Source organism: Eublepharis macularius, chromosome 5 (assembly GCF_028583425.1).
Source record: "Eublepharis macularius isolate TG4126 chromosome 5, MPM_Emac_v1.0, whole genome shotgun sequence".
NCBI classification, from domain to species: Eukaryota; Metazoa; Chordata; class Lepidosauria; order Squamata; family Eublepharidae; genus Eublepharis; species Eublepharis macularius.
The window spans coordinates 126,337,450-126,353,066 of record NC_072794.1 but is presented as its reverse complement, the minus strand read 5'-3'; the positions used below and the strand labels follow the sequence as shown (position 1 = coordinate 126,353,066).

The window sequence follows — 15,617 nt, the reverse complement described above, 5'->3', positions numbered from 1 at the left end:
AACATAAGCATCTATACATGCTCAAAATGAATACGTTTGAACTCCCTCTTTGTGTTTACACTTCCAAAACATAATGAAAAAACTCAATTTTTCAAGAAATTCTAAACTCTTATTGCTTAGAGAGCATTTATAATAAGTCTTTTTGGTCAAATATGCAATATTCCAAATTTTATGCAGCCATTTTGATATTGTAGGTGTATTTATATATTTCCAATAAGATGCTATACATATACCTACAGAAATTTAAGTATTCAAGATATTATCAAGATCCACATCATGAACTATATTTTTGAGTAGGCCTAATAAAATCGTTTTCAGATTTTGAGGAATAATATATCCAGTGAAATCATGGATTAGATCTAGTACTGAACCCCAGAACCTCTAAATCTTAACACAGTTACAAAAATATGTCAATCTGCACAAGCAGATTGACAGCATCCACATGTATCAATTGGTATGTATGGAGTTAGATACTAACCAAATAGTATTTTGGAAGAAAATTTTCTACAGTCTATTGAAATTATTTTCTTGGGTACTGTTTCCCAAACCAATCACTATTCATCAATAAAGTTATCTTATCCCAATATCCTTTCACATTTAAACAAATAATTGCTCTGTAGCAGTAGCTGATTCAAAATTAATGAATGCAAATTTGAAATCTTTCCAAGTGCCACTCCTAATATAATTTTTTTCATAAGGCATCTTTAAATGAAGCTGCTGATATTTATTATGAAGTGCCAATACATCATGTCTTGTCGGAAGGAATTGATAACATTTTGGTCTTATTCCTTCCATCTTATCTATTACCTGTTCAAAAGATAATATACCTTTGTCAAAGCTTTAAAATGTTGTCAGGTTAGCCTTTTCTCATAATAGTATCTTCCTCCCCAATTTAGAATCGCCCATCTCTTCATTATAAAAAATGGATGTTAATGGGCAGAAACTGGATCTCAACAATGGTTTTAATTTCTTCAGTACAGTTAAACAGGCATCCACGCAGTCAAAATCATGCTTCCATCTACGTTGCTGAAACCAGAAAAGAGCAGATATTTTTTTACCCATGCAGTTTTCAGTAGCTTTCAAATTCTTTTCAGGCAAAGACTATCTTACCATATTATGTAACTTGCATGCCTCATAATAATATTTTAGACTAATATATTTTATATATTGTACTTTGTATATACAACATTTTGGGGCTCAAAAGAAAATTAAAATACGATTTTCTAGTTTTGACTGCTAACAAAAGTATTTTATCTGGAGTGGAAAGTGCTCTAATGCTATTGCCTGTCTGACATTGCTAAAAGGTTTAGATGAAGGAACTGTTGTTTTTAATAAACACTTATGACTGAACTTAAGTTGTTTAAAATTCAAGCTGATAGTCCAGAGAAGTATAAGGAATTTCTTCTTTTGGTTGCAGTTGGTGTAATCAGGTGTCCGATCTGTCGCCAGGAATGCAGACAAATAGATTTGGTAGATAATTACTTTGTGAAAGACACATCTGAAGTACCGAGCAGCTCTGATGAGAAATCTGAACAGGTATGACTTAACATTATTTTTTTCTTGGTGTAGATTGCATAGATCATGGATTTTTGTAATCTCTAGACTGATGTTTCATACCAGTTTCAGCATTTGAAAAGTCTTTGTAATTACTTTTTCCTGCTTTCAGGTGTGTACCAGCTGTGATGATAATTCCAGTGCTGTTGGATTCTGTGTAGAATGTGGTGAATGGCTGTGCAAAACATGCATAGAAGCCCACCAGCGAGTAAAATTTACTAAAGATCACATGATCAGAAAGAAGGAAGATGTTTCTTCAGGTAAAATTTCTACTACCTTTGGAGCTACTATCTGCTGCAGTAAAGTTGTAATAAATAACTCAATATTGAAAGTTGATGCTGCTAAGTCACTTCTGTGCTTCGGTGAAAAGACGAACTGCTTGCATTCTACTTTCTGACAAAGCCACAAAACTGAGTGCTTCATTTCAGACAAGACAAGACTGTAATTGCAGATTTTATTCTATTCAGACTAACGTCATGTTTAGATAAGACGACACAAAAATATAAAGATCTTGATAGTTGATCAACTCATTTTATTCTTAGTATAGCTATTTTTGGCACAGCTTGTACACCTTGTTGTATAGCTCTGACATACTTGCTGATAAATGAAACTGCTGCTTAATACATTGAGTGCTGCTGAGCCATTCTTTTGGGTTCAAGGGGATGACGATAGAACAAATCTTAGAAAAATCCTCATGTCGCTTTTGTGCCATATAAGGACTTTGCAGTGACACAGATATCGCTGGCTACTTCCCTATACTCTGTTGAATGGACAATTAAATAGGAACCAACTAGGGTTTCCTGCTTCCTATGAGAGGTGGGGAATCCCCTATCTTGTGCTCAGCTGGCTGATGGGGGAATAAATAGAGAACATTACCCGTCACAGCAACCACTTCCAGGCGATGTTATGTTGTCGCTGGTGATGTGGTGATATCACTTTGTGGAAGTGATGTCATCACATCGCTGGGTGAAGCTGTGATATTTGGGCAAAAACCATAGAGTATTTGCCCAAATACCCAAGTGGTACAGGCATGATGATGTCATTACCAGAAATGTCGTCATGTTGCCAAAGCACGCGAGTGCTGACATGCATGTGAAAGTAAGATGCCCTCCCCTGGTAATTGCTAAACAGTCACAGAAACCTGGGTGATGAAGGAAGTCTAATAGGAGAAGGTGATCTACTGTATCAAAGGTCAAGTAGGATGAGGACTTTGTGGAAACCTTTTGGATTTGGCAGTGAGGAGATTGTCATTTGATCAGGACAAATTCAGTAAAGTACAGTGGGTGCAAGCCATGTTGTTGGGAATCAAGACAAAGTGGCAGAGAAAACCGTGAGGATTTCTAGAGCAGGTGTAGATCAGCAAGGTCTAAGGGGGAAGAAGAAAAGGTGAACTTACCTACCTTAGGCAAATTCTGGAGATTGCAGGAAATATTTAAGTAAATAACAGGCAAAACTGGCCACCTGCTAACAACTTCTAGAGTCAGGTAGCTGTACGAGAGCATGAACAGAGATATTAAGTGTAGGGTGTGAGGTGGAGGGGGGAAGGTTGGGGGAAAGTAGGGGAAATAAGTGTGGAATTGTGGATTGGGGTGAGTGAAAACTGCAGGGAGTAGGCTGAAGAGAGGCGTGGATATTTCTATGAGCGATACTGTACTAGGAATTGGAAGCAGATTATGGGTAGGTGTGGCATTGAAGGAGATAAAATTAATGTAACAGTTCTTGCTGAAGAAAAGGTAAAGTACCTGAGATGGTTGGATTTGAGAAGTAAAAGGCAGGCAGCTCGCTAAAATAGATTATTAAATGAGCCTTGTGATCAAGGAGCGAGATGGGAACGTAGTCAAGAAAGAAAAAGCAGGCATCAGAATTTGAGGTGAAAGTTGAAAGGAGGTCAGGGGGGCAAGGTAGGAAAGCAGCACTTGAGATATAAATGTGAGTAGCATTGTCAGAATGATTTTAAAAGTGTAAGAAGCAGTGGGCAGTGGCTAGAACTGGTAAAATTTAGTAATGGTACATCACCACCACCATTGCAGGCTGTATAGCAGGGGGAGAGACCTGTAATGGAGAGGCAACAGTGGAGGCAGTGTTGGGGAGAGGGGGAGTTGAGTTTTTATGATGGTAAATTTCAGGAAGGATTAAGAGGGGGGGAAGACTGTGAAGGCTGAATGAAAGAATTTCTCTTGCTTCCAGCCAGCTGTCTGTGCCCCTGCCCTGGCAACTGTATCATAAAAATGGTCTTCCTTGAGCTTTTGACTCTGTTGTAGCAGTGGTAATGCAAACTCTTTTTTCCCCCCTAATGCAGAGGCTGTTGGAGCATCCGGGCAACGTCCTGTGTTTTGTCCTGTCCACAAGCAAGAACAGTTAAAACTTTTTTGTGAAACCTGTGACAGATTGACATGCAGAGACTGTCAGTTATTGGAGCATAAAGAGCATAGGTATACATATATTTGTCTTCCATGCTTTCTTTTCTCAGAGCAGATGGATTTTAAAAAAGAAATCCCTTAATGTTTTACTACTCTAGCAGTCAAAAAGACTTGGAGATTGTACGTTGGGGGTTCTTTTTCAGTGCTCATTCTAGATAAGGTTAAGTGGTAAGAAAAATGAATAGTGCTGTCTCCTAATTAAGCAAATCATAAGTTTCAGTTGATTATTGAATTATAAATTAACTTAAAGAAATGTTGTATTTTTTATGATATATCATGGAATCATTCTTTCCTGTGTGTGTTGCCTAATGAGAGATAGCGCTAATAGATCAAAACGTTTTTAGTAAATTAACCAATTAGTTGACTAAAATGTTGCAGCACTAAAAGTGAGATATGCTTATGGTATATTATTGTATTTCTAGTGGTGCCTAGTTGGCCAGATCTGATAAACAGAGAGAAATATGAGTAACAACAGATTATGGCAAATCATCAAAACACTTGTATGGTCTTTTGGTAAATTAATAACATCTCTGGAACACGCTGAACTAAATCAACTGATGGAATCAGTGCTAGTGCTGTAATATTAGTAAGAATTGGGCTATTACTCTAGTTTAGTCCATAGACTGATATAATGCCAAATAGTTGTGAAGTAGCAAAGTTTCTGAAATAAGAGCATTTTTTGTGATAGCTTGGATTACTTTTGTCTTAAATTCCATAGAACAAATGAAACATGTTGCTCTAACTTCCTTGTAGGCAAATGTATAGATAAACATGTACGAAAATCATGGAAGGGTCTGTGTTTGAGGCACTTATCTGTATTTGGAAGCCTCTTTGCACGTGAAGATTTTCTGAAAGGGGTATCATTTTTTGCCATGTCGTTCTGTTGCTTGTTCATGAGCAAAAGAGATACATAGGAATAATGGAGACTGCCCTTTTTCTTACCCAGAAATCATAGGCATGTAAGAAATTTGTCTGATGTGAAGTGGTCACTGCTGAAAATAATATTGCAAAAAATAAGAGTGTTCCTTTTATTTGTATTGGTTTTGAGAAGAACTTTTGTTGCAGTGAAGGAAATAAAGAGCATGGGGTCTTAAAATCTGAGGCTAAGCAGAGATGTGAACAGTACATTTGAAAACTGGGTGACTAGTGCAGTAGTGTAAACATTCTAATATGCAAGTTTATTTAAGCTTTTTAGTGATGGAAATGAAAAATATGCACATTGAGATCTTTTAGTATATCATTACAGAACTTCTTGCTTTAGGAAATCTTTAGGCTGCATTGGAGCAAAAATATTTGCTATAGTTTCTCTGACCAGTGTTTTCAAGAACCTGGTAGCTATATATGCACAGTGTTCCAAAAACATTAATATAGCTTTAAGAAGACCTTTACCTTTGTCACTTCTAGTTTCATAATGTAAGCACTTGGCAACATTGACTTAGACCAAAAGGCGCTTCCTCTCAATGGTGTTGTGATTACATCTCTGCCTCACCCTTCCTCACCCATAGCCACCTAAAAACAGGCTTCAGAGAGTAAGGGAACTTCTAGGTATGCAAGAGATTGTAGATGGGAGGGGAAATTAGGGCTCTTTGCATTCTAACTGTTAAGTTTGTGCCTTTGGGGGGCACGTGTTGTGAAGATATTTTCTGAGTTTAAATATTCAGATTCTTTAGGGAGAGCTTCAGTGTTGCTGTGATTCTAACGCATGATGCTCTTGTAGTTAAGACCCCTCTGTTACTGATTTTTAAATAGCATTTTGTAAATTTAGAAACATCAGTGGTCTAGATGCTAGCAAGAGTGTGGATAGCTGAGGCATACTGTCTTGAATGATCTAGCTGAGTCAAAGGTTAGGTGCTTCCTCATTACTACTTAGTCTGTTGGGGTTTGTTTTGTTAAAATGACAACAATTACATAGTCTTTCTGTTTTTAATAGATCATTGAAGTGCCTAAGTTTCTTCTATATTCTTATGCATCATTCTCAACTGTGTATCAGAATATCTACTGCAAAAATAGGCAGGAGTTCAATACATAGATCACTATGCAGAAGTTTGTCTACCCCATTGTCCACACAGTAGCTTCTGTTCAGGAGAGTGTGGATAAAGTCCTTGTGTACAATGCAAATCAGTGCTTTTCAGATTTCCTGTGTAGCTAAAGTTCTTAGGGATGGTACTGACTTAACACTAAACCATGGTTTGTCATGAGCTGTATGCTTGTGCATTACCACTTCCTCACTCTGTATGTGATTGGAGTTAGGAAGTGACTTATTTTCAGTACAAACTACAGTTTGTCATTACCTTTGAACTGACAGACTGTTTGTGGTTTCTTTCGAAACCAGGATTGTATGCCATGAGCAAACTGTCTGCAGGGTAAAAGCAAACCATTCTTGGCCAGTTTTTAAAAATTATTTCACCCTTCTGGCCAGGGGCTTAAGGGGGGCTGAAAAGAACATTGATATCCATAACAGTATCAATCTGCCGTGAAAATTCGGAACTCTTCCTTATATCAAATACTCCGTTTCTTCAGATGCTTACCAAATAATACTACCTTGCATCTTTTTGAGCAGTGAAGGATTTTTTTCTTACCTGCTGTAGTTGACCATACCGCAGTGGCGCTACAACTGTGAAAAAGTACTGGCTTGGACATAGAGGATCACAGTTGTCCACCCTTGTGGGGAGGGAACAACTGCAAGCAGTAGCCACTCAAAGGAATGTAACTGACATGGCTTTTTGTAGGGGGAGAGAGTCCTTCAGTATGTAGGTGCCATGTCATGAAGGGATGTAAAGGTAAGAACAAGAACCTTAAAGTAGGTAATCAATGGAAGTTGGTTAGTTTGCTGACTAACTCCAAATAATTGAGAAGACACTTGTGCGTAAATTGAAGTTTCTGGATTATCTTTAAAGGCATCCCCAGGTAGATCCTAGTATAGTAGCACAATTGTATGGTTACAGAATCACAGACTGGTGTGGATAGGTCAGCTGAATTTGACAGGGAGGAGAGCTGACAAACAAAATATAATCTACTAACAATGGTACTAATCTGCTTTTCCAACAATAAGACTGGGTCCAAAAGTAACCCCACGTCTTTACCTGATCTGCAGATGGTAGTTTTTCTCAATTGGGGTAAGCAAAATCAGCTTTACTGACCCACTATTGTATGTAAAGACGAACTGTAACTTGCACTACAGCAGAAGTAAGTAATTGACTGTCACCATGCAAGGGCGTTTTTTTGTGTCTGCATGTAGATATGCAAATGCTGGGTTCACGCACTATCATCTGAACTCTACTTCAAACTTCTGGAGACATGAGATTGGAAAAATGGCGTAGATTTTGCGAATGACTATTTACTGGAGAAACTCACAAACTGTTGTCTATGTTGAGGAAATAGTTGTTAAAAGTTATTGTATGATATCTGTAGGGTAGGCATTTCATAAAAAAGTATAATGATGAGCTATGACTCAGATGTCATAGCTCAGATGTCACTTATAGCAAATCCGTTTTAAAAGCATGCCTTACTAGTGCTTTTGTGTACTACCACTTTATCATTAACACTTAAGTTTAAATTGAATTTTCTTGCTGCAGTGTGGCTATATTGTATTTTGTCTTCTCCTTTGGAAAGGTATCAGTTTTTGGAAGAAGCATTTCAGAATCAAAAAGGTGCTATTGAAAATCTGTTAGCCAAACTCCTTGAAAAGAAGAATTATGTTAACTTTGCAGCTACTCAGGTGCAAAATAGGTAGGTGATGGTCAATTTTCCATAATAATGTTTATTTTAAGACAAGTCAGTCTGTAGAGCTACTCAGATTCCATCCTTTGCAGGTAGAGTACCATGTGTCAGTGGTAGCCAGTCACCCTGATTTTCCGGCAGGCAAAATTTGCATGCAGACACGGGTTTCTGGGTATGGATTAGCTGTACCATATGAACAAAAACCTACTGTGTGAGTGGCAACAGAATGCATCCAGTTCTGTGGAAATGCATGGATAGCTGCAATGTTCTGCACAATATAGATCATTATGTCGAAGAGCCTGGGGTCATCACTGCTTTGTATGCAAGAAGCTTCCATTTGGAAGTAGACCCCTTCATCCTTGAACTATATTTGACTGGGAATCACCCAACACTTTCACTTATCTTGGGCTGACGGTTTGTGGTGGCACCCAGTTCCTTGACTTGGAACTGTTACCTGAAGGCTTGCAAAAGTTTGGAACCTCTGTATTAAGTGGTACTTATTTGCATGCAGGCAGTCTGCTACTGCTCTGGTTGTTCTGTGGATTAGGTATAATGAAACATTCCTGAGGGGGGGAAAGAGAAACATACACTCTCATCTGTCTATGTATAACATAGTCTTCCATATACATGTCCTGCTTCATTCACCCTGAGTCTTCACTCTTTCCCTCCTCCTCCTCCTCCAATACTGTAACAGAATACTGTGGCCATGGCAACTCAGCTGGTACAACGTTTAGGCATTATGCCCTTACACTGACAAGAGGTACCGATATCTTGTACACTTTAAGAAGAGAAGTGAGGGCAGCTTTGGCAGGGGGTGCTGTTCTTATTTCTAAAGAAATACTTCGATTTCCAGGTGGCTTCATTGGCTGCCTGAAATTAAAGACAGAGATGGAGGGAAGCATGAGTGGTGAAACCATGATTCTGCATTCTGTTTTGACGCTCTAGTAACACATTGCTGTGAAAGGATATTATTGGGGAAAAGAAACCAACACCCTTAGCCAATAGTAGATTTCCCACTTCATTTCTAGTCTGAGAAACAATTCAAGGCATTTAAACTTGGTGATCATAGAAATAAAAGGTTTATTTAGCAAGAAGCCTGATGCAGTCAGTTACATAACTGAATGCATGCAGGAAAGCATCAGCACTTGTATCATTGTTTATTGTGGTCATAAGACCAGCATACAAATTATACAAAAGGGAAAAATACTATTAAAAGATAAAATACAATTATACAAAAGGAAAATACAATTAAAAGATTTAAAAAAATCAGTTTAAGAGCTTTTAAACTGCAACTCCCATAGTTTAAGAATTAAAGCACAGAATTTAGCAACTTGACATGTAATCATGACATTTTTTATCAGATAAAAACCAGTGTAGCCTTGTTTTATTGGAAATTATATGACCGGGGATCATATCAACACCTGTATTTTACACCTTTCAGTCAAAGATCTCATACAGTTCTACAAACAAACAGCCAGGTCTTACAAACAATCAAGTTGTGGTACATGAGTTGACAGGTCATAGCCAGCATTTAAAAGGAATCAGTTAAAAAAATAACATTCCTGGATGGCACCATTAATTTCATAACATAAATAGGAAAGAATGCCCAAGGATGGGGCTGAATATCTGCATATGTAAACAGTTCTTAACCTTCAGTATATAGTGGAAATAAACTTGATATGCCTTTCTCAGGCCTCCATGTTATAATTATAATGTTATAGTAATAATTGCAGGAATAGAAATGCAGAACATGAGGTATGAGAATGATTTCCTCACAGGCTTTATGCAGGCCAGATCAATGAGTTTTAACTGGAAATTGGGCTACCGCAAAATTCACTAACAGATATTAAAGTACAATTGCTCCTTGTTTCAATCAGGTAGATGAGCTGCAAAATGCTTGGCTGAAATAACAAGTTGTCACTTTGGTTAAACAGTTTTTCTTGGATTAATTTGCCTCTATTCTGATTCCTTTTTTAAAAAGCAATGAAAACAAATAAGTTGTGGATCAAAAATCAACATATGCCAAACATTTAAGACCTTCAGGACATTAGGATATATTGTAAAAGAAAACAATGTCAAATGCTTTTAAAAAGAATGAGTGGATGTTATGGTTTGATTTTTGTTTTAGTTGTAGAATTACATAGCTTATGCTCATCTACTATACGGTATGTTGAATTTTCACTTCCATGAAAAATAACATAGGAGATGTAATATTAATGTTTGACAACACATTTCTCTTTTTCAGGATAAAAGAAGTAAATGAAACTAACAAGCGAGTAGAACAGGAAATCAAAGTTGCTATTTTTACCCTCATTAATGAAATCAATAAAAAGGGGAAATCTCTCTTACAGCAGCTTGAGGTACAGCTAAAATCAAAAGAATGAACCCTACTGTGAACTTTGCATGTTTTTGGCTTTTCTATTTTGGATGCCCACCTAAGGCTTGGTGTTCTCAGTCATGAATTTGCTGCTCCTTTTATCAGTATTCTTGTTCTTACCTAATTACAAATGGATTTTAAAAATTCATGCAATAAAAATACAAATAGCAATAGCAAGGTTAACCCAACTGAGTGCTAAGAAAACAGGATTTTTAGCTTAGTATACTGCTTTCTTCCTGACATTGCATTAAAATTTCTGTTGAATGCAAGATGTTTTTGTTTCTTATTGGCAGTTCTTTTGTTCTTCAGATTAAGTATCTTCTAGTGCTGTAAAAGCCAGATTATCCTTTCTCCTTTTTGTTTAGGGGTCAGTTTCTGATAAGTGTCCGGGAATCCATTGATAAAGTTTTCTCCCCCGCCCCCAGTTGGCCTCATTGAAATAGGTTCTTAAGTTCTAAATATGTAAGTAGCAGCTAGGGTAATATTTATGAGTGTGATTAATTTCCATAGTAGAGCTACACCCTTCCAACAGCTGAAGTCAGTGATTGAGATACAGTGTGCGCACGCACACTTTAAACAAAATAGTTAGGTTGGTAATGTATTTTATAGAATGATTGAGAAGTGAAAGGCAAATATTTATTATTACCAAGAAAAATTAGCCTGTTTCTATTATTAGGTACTTGAAGAATGCTGTCTTGGTTTAAGCTGTTGACTTCCAAAGCTGGGTCTTAGTCTTTCAAGAATAGCTGTCAGGCTTTTGAGATCAGACAACTAAACCCTATTGTATGTACATGGCAATGCCCCATGCCACATGGAAAATTGCTTTTGAAACAGCAGAGGCATTCAAAAGCAGTTTGATATGTGGTGGGTTTGCTGTTGGGCACACTCAAAATGATTCTCTGGATCCCATTATTGTTTTTAAATAGAAGAGATTGGAGTAGAACATTAAAAAGCATATTCAGAACTGTCAGATTTTTATTCGAAAACGTTTGCAAACTTCAGTCTTGCGGATAAATTTGTTTAAGAATATACTATCTCTAGCTTCCCATTTATCACTATGGGATAAACAAGCTCTAAAAAAATTCTCCCAATTCTGTGACACTGAACATCTTCTAATTAATTACCAAAAAACTAAGATCCTGGCTTTTGGTAAAAATCCAAAGATCAGACGATGGGAGCTTCAGGGTCATCAGTTAGAACAAGTTACCAGCTTCAAATATTTGGGTGTAGTTTTGCAAGCCTCAGGTACCGAAACAACACACAGCAGCTTTGTTGCTGATGTGGGAGAAAAGACAGCAAACAGTATACTGAAATTCTATCGATCACAAGGGGGGCATTATGTAACGGCTGCACTCAGATTGTTTAAAGCCAAACCATTGGTCCAATTAGTATATGGATCATTCTTGGGGCCGCCATCCTCCTCTTTCTTCAGATACGACTAAATATAATGCCACTCCTGCAGCTTATTTTTACTTTCTTGAATCCAGCAGCTCCAGAAGGGCATTTGCTTTGGCTAGAAGTTCAACTCTACCCTCTGCCGTTCTGGAAGGAAAGTTTAAAGCAGTCCCTTACTCTCTTAGGCTTTGCTCCTGCCTCCTAAGAGAAATTGACTCAGTGGAGCACATCTTCTTCAACTGCTCAAGTCACAGTAAAATTAGAGCGGAAACCATCAGTCCGTTAGTAGAAAGATTCCCTGGAAGTTCAAATAAAATCAAACTTGATTATTTTTTGTCCAACACGTCAAGTAGCAAGATTCTGTGCCTACGTCTACAAGCAACGCAAATCGCATAAGGCAGACTGAATGTATTTTAACCTTTTAAACAACTAATTTATGATAATTTTATTTTTCTTTTACTCTTATATTTATGTATTGCTCTTCTCCTGTATCCAGTCTTAACTGTTTTTAAACTGATTTGCAAATGGTTTTATATGTGCTGGTCTCAGACTATAATAATGAACCTGAACCTATGAGATACATTATCACCAGGAGCCTCCCTACTGGTCTCCCACAAAATCATCTACCCCCTTTAAGTACAGTCACCAGATTATTATAAACTGTGCCCCCACCCCTTCTGTTCTGTTCTGCTTGTTTACATAATGATTGGGGAATTGGAGGGGGGCACCATCCGAAATGCTGTTTTGCATGTATTTATGGGTTTTTTTTTGTTTTTAACTGTATTTATATGTTTTAATGCCTATTGAGCATTATATTGTAACCTGCCCTGAACCTGTTTGCGGGGAGGGTGGGCTATAAAATGAAATAAATAAATAAATAAATAACCCCAGCATTCAACAGATCATTCAAAAATATCATTTACTTGAGGTTTTTCAAAAATAGTAATTGTATGTATTATTACAGGAACTCTTATGTCTCTATCCTAACTCAGACTTTATTGTATAGCTAGAAATGCAATTATGTTGGATGTTTTTAAAATTTATCCAATGTATGCCTTTTCTTTTCAGACTGTGACAAAAGAGAGACAGATGAAACTAATACAACAGCAGAATGATATCAATGGTCTGTCACGGCAAGTGAAACATGTGATGAACTTTACCAATTGGGCTATTGCAAGTGGCAGTAGCACTGCTTTGCTTTATAGCAAGCGACTGGTAAGAAATGTTCAGACTATTTAATAAACCATGGATTTTATGAGTGCAGCAAGATGCAGAAAAAATACATGTTTTCCATGTTTTATTATGAAGTTGATACTTGAGTTATTGTAGAATTTGAGTTATGCTAAAATTTGACATCCTTTTGCAGGTGGGGTAGTCCAACACATTTACATTGCCAAAAATACATATACTTGAAGTTTCAGCTTTTGAAATACAATGCTTTGGTGGCCTGCTTCCCCCGCCTTTCTGGCAGTGGTTGTGGGTCTTGATCTCTAACTTATTTTCATGTTTATACAGGAGTTGATGTTGTAGCCAGTTTGGTGTAGTGGTTAAGAGCAGCAGTATTCTAATCTGGAGAACCAGGTTTGGTTCCCTACTCCTCTTCTTGAAGCCAGCTGGGTGATCTTGGGTCACTCAGCTCTTTCAGCCCCACCCACCTCACAGGGTTAGAGATGGGCACAAACCAGAAAAAAACATCAAACCATGCGTTTTGAGGTTTGTCACATTTCCACGAGCCACGAACTTGCATGAACCTGCCCCAGTTCGCAAACTGGCTTGTTTGGTTCATGAAAACGTCACTTCCAGGCCAGCAAATCACCACTTCCAGGTCAGCAGAAAGTCTGCAGAAAGCCCACCGCCAGTTGCCTAGGAAACTGATCAGCGCCAAGCTGTCTGCAATGACGAACTGAAAAATGAACCAAATGAACCAGCCTAAAGTTCATGGCAGTTCGTTAGAAATGGGCTCTGACGAACCGCCAGTTTGCGAACCACGAACTGGCCTGGTTCATGATGAACTTTAGTTGGTATTTTGGTTCATGCTCATCTCTACACAGAGTGATTGTCGTGAGGATAATAATAACACACTTTGTAAACCGCTCTGAGTGTGGCATTAAGTCGTCATGAAGTATGGTATATAAATCGAATGTTATTGTTATTGTTGTGGTTGTTATATAGGTTTCCTGAGGAGTGAATTAGGCTATTAGTCAGTTGAGCTACAAATTGTTAGTGTCTTTAAAGCATTTCATGGATTTAGAGGTTATTTGGAATACTGAATTCCTCTTGTGTATGCATGTGCTGAAACTGAAGGTCCTGTTCCCACTCTCTTTGCATGCTACATTAGGGCACTATTAGCAGTTGCTGTGAACTGTTTGGGTTGGTATGAAGAACGCATATAAGGATTTTCTCAATGTGCCTATTTCTTGTCTTTGCCCAGTAGTCCACTGAGACCTCAGATATTAATGCTAGAGATTGGGAGATTTGCTGAATAAAAGTCACATTTCATGGAGCAGCTGCATTGAGGAGAAGTAACCCTACAAAATGTATTTATGTAAAAATGTTTAGCTGCCTTTCCTATAAAGGTGCTCAAGGAGGCTTACAGTGTAAAATATCAGAAAACAGCAGTTAAAAGAGTTAAAACAGTTAAAATACAGTTAAAATGCTGTCCTAAATAAAACAGTCTTCAACAGTCTCCTGAAGCAAGAGAATAAAGGGGCTAGGCGCACCCTCCAAGGAGATTTTTCACAGTCATGAGACTGCCACCAAAAGGCCCTCTCCCGTGTACCCACCAACCAAACTTCTTTGGTTGATGGAGAAGTCAAGAGGGCCTCTCCCTGTGAACTTAACTTCCAGGCAGGAACGTATTGGAAAAGACCATCCTTCAGATAATCCTGGTCACAAGCCATGTAGGGCTTTAAAGGGTAGACTGACCATCTTTTATTGGCTTGGAAGCAGATTGGTAGCTAGTTGGCCCCCTGATAGTTGGCCCCCAATTAGCAGTATAGTTACAGCATTCTGCATTAGCTGAGCTTCTGAATCATCTTCAATGGAAGCCCCCAGTAGAGTGCCTTGCAGTAGTCTAGTCAGTTTGTAACTAAGGTATAGATCACTCTGGCAAGATCTGAGTGAACCAGGAACGGACACAGCTGATGCACCGGCTGAAACTGGGCGAATGCACTCTGAGCCACTGCAGCCATCTGGCTTTCTACTGCTGTGTCAAGCAGTACTCCTAAGCTGTGAACCTGAATTTTCAGGGGGACTGTAACCCCATCCAAGAAAGGGGAGAGTTCACACTGCAGGTCAGCGTTTCTGATAACCCTCCCCTTCTGTCAGCAGTACTTCCATGAATGCAAGAAATTCCATTGGCACAGGAGCTATGGTAGCCTGACTTTCTCCTCACTGCAGCCCTTCTCCCCCAAGCTGCATAACTGTCCATGAATCCTGCAACCTCCACCACCAGTGTCTAGAGGTCTTGGGTCTGCTGTGGGAAAGAGGAGGTCAGGAAGGTACTGAGTCCATGTGTATCCATATGTGCATGTTCCATAATTTCTAAGTGTGTTTAACCCCCTTAAACAAGACAAAACCGCATTTGATTCCCCACTCCTCCACTTGACCATGGGTCAGTCACAGCTCCTCCAGAGCTCTCTCAGCCCCACCCACCTCACAGGGTGATTGTTTTGGGGATGATGATAACATACTTTCTAAACTGCTCTGAGTGGGCGTTCGGTTGTCCTGAAGGGTGGTATATATTGTTGTTGTTATTTTTTTTCAGTATATGTTGTGACAGGCAAGAAGTGCAGAATTTTACAAACTTTTTAGCACAGAAGTTGGAGGTTGCAGCAATAGCACTTCTGTCATGTTGCAGAAAACCCAGAAAACTTCTTTGAGCTTGAGTTTTTCTAGTAAGGAAATGATTTAATAGTCTAAATGTTCTCCAGTTAATAGCAAGGTTTTCTGGTTAGCAAGGGAAATACCACCTCTTTCTGCATGAAATTTCAATAACTTTAAAATTGCTAGGGCATTTGAATCTTCATAATTGTATAATCCAGTGTGATAAAGTTATAAATCACTTCGTTTCTCAAGGTATCTTCTTTGCTTGTGGTGTATTCCTTCATTATTGTAATCAAATCAAAGTTTGAGTTGAGTTCAGAATCTTT

At 38.3% G+C, this 15,617-nt stretch overlaps 1 protein-coding gene across 4 annotated transcripts in view; it reads left to right on the top strand.

The window, feature by feature from the left end:
- The window catches only part of TRIM33 (tripartite motif containing 33), a 156,777-nt gene that overhangs the window by 69,756 nt on the left and 71,404 nt on the right, over positions 1-15,617 (top strand). For all 4 annotated transcript variants that reach the window (XM_054979505.1, XM_054979501.1, XM_054979504.1 and 1 more), the window contains exons 2-7: positions 1,418-1,536; positions 1,667-1,814; positions 3,854-3,986; positions 7,587-7,703; positions 9,940-10,054; positions 12,535-12,681. In XM_054979505.1, coding sequence (XP_054835480.1) covers positions 1,418-1,536; positions 1,667-1,814; positions 3,854-3,986; positions 7,587-7,703; positions 9,940-10,054; positions 12,535-12,681 — 779 coding nt within the window. The remainder of the gene's footprint in view (positions 1-1,417; positions 1,537-1,666; positions 1,815-3,853; positions 3,987-7,586; positions 7,704-9,939; positions 10,055-12,534; positions 12,682-15,617) is intronic.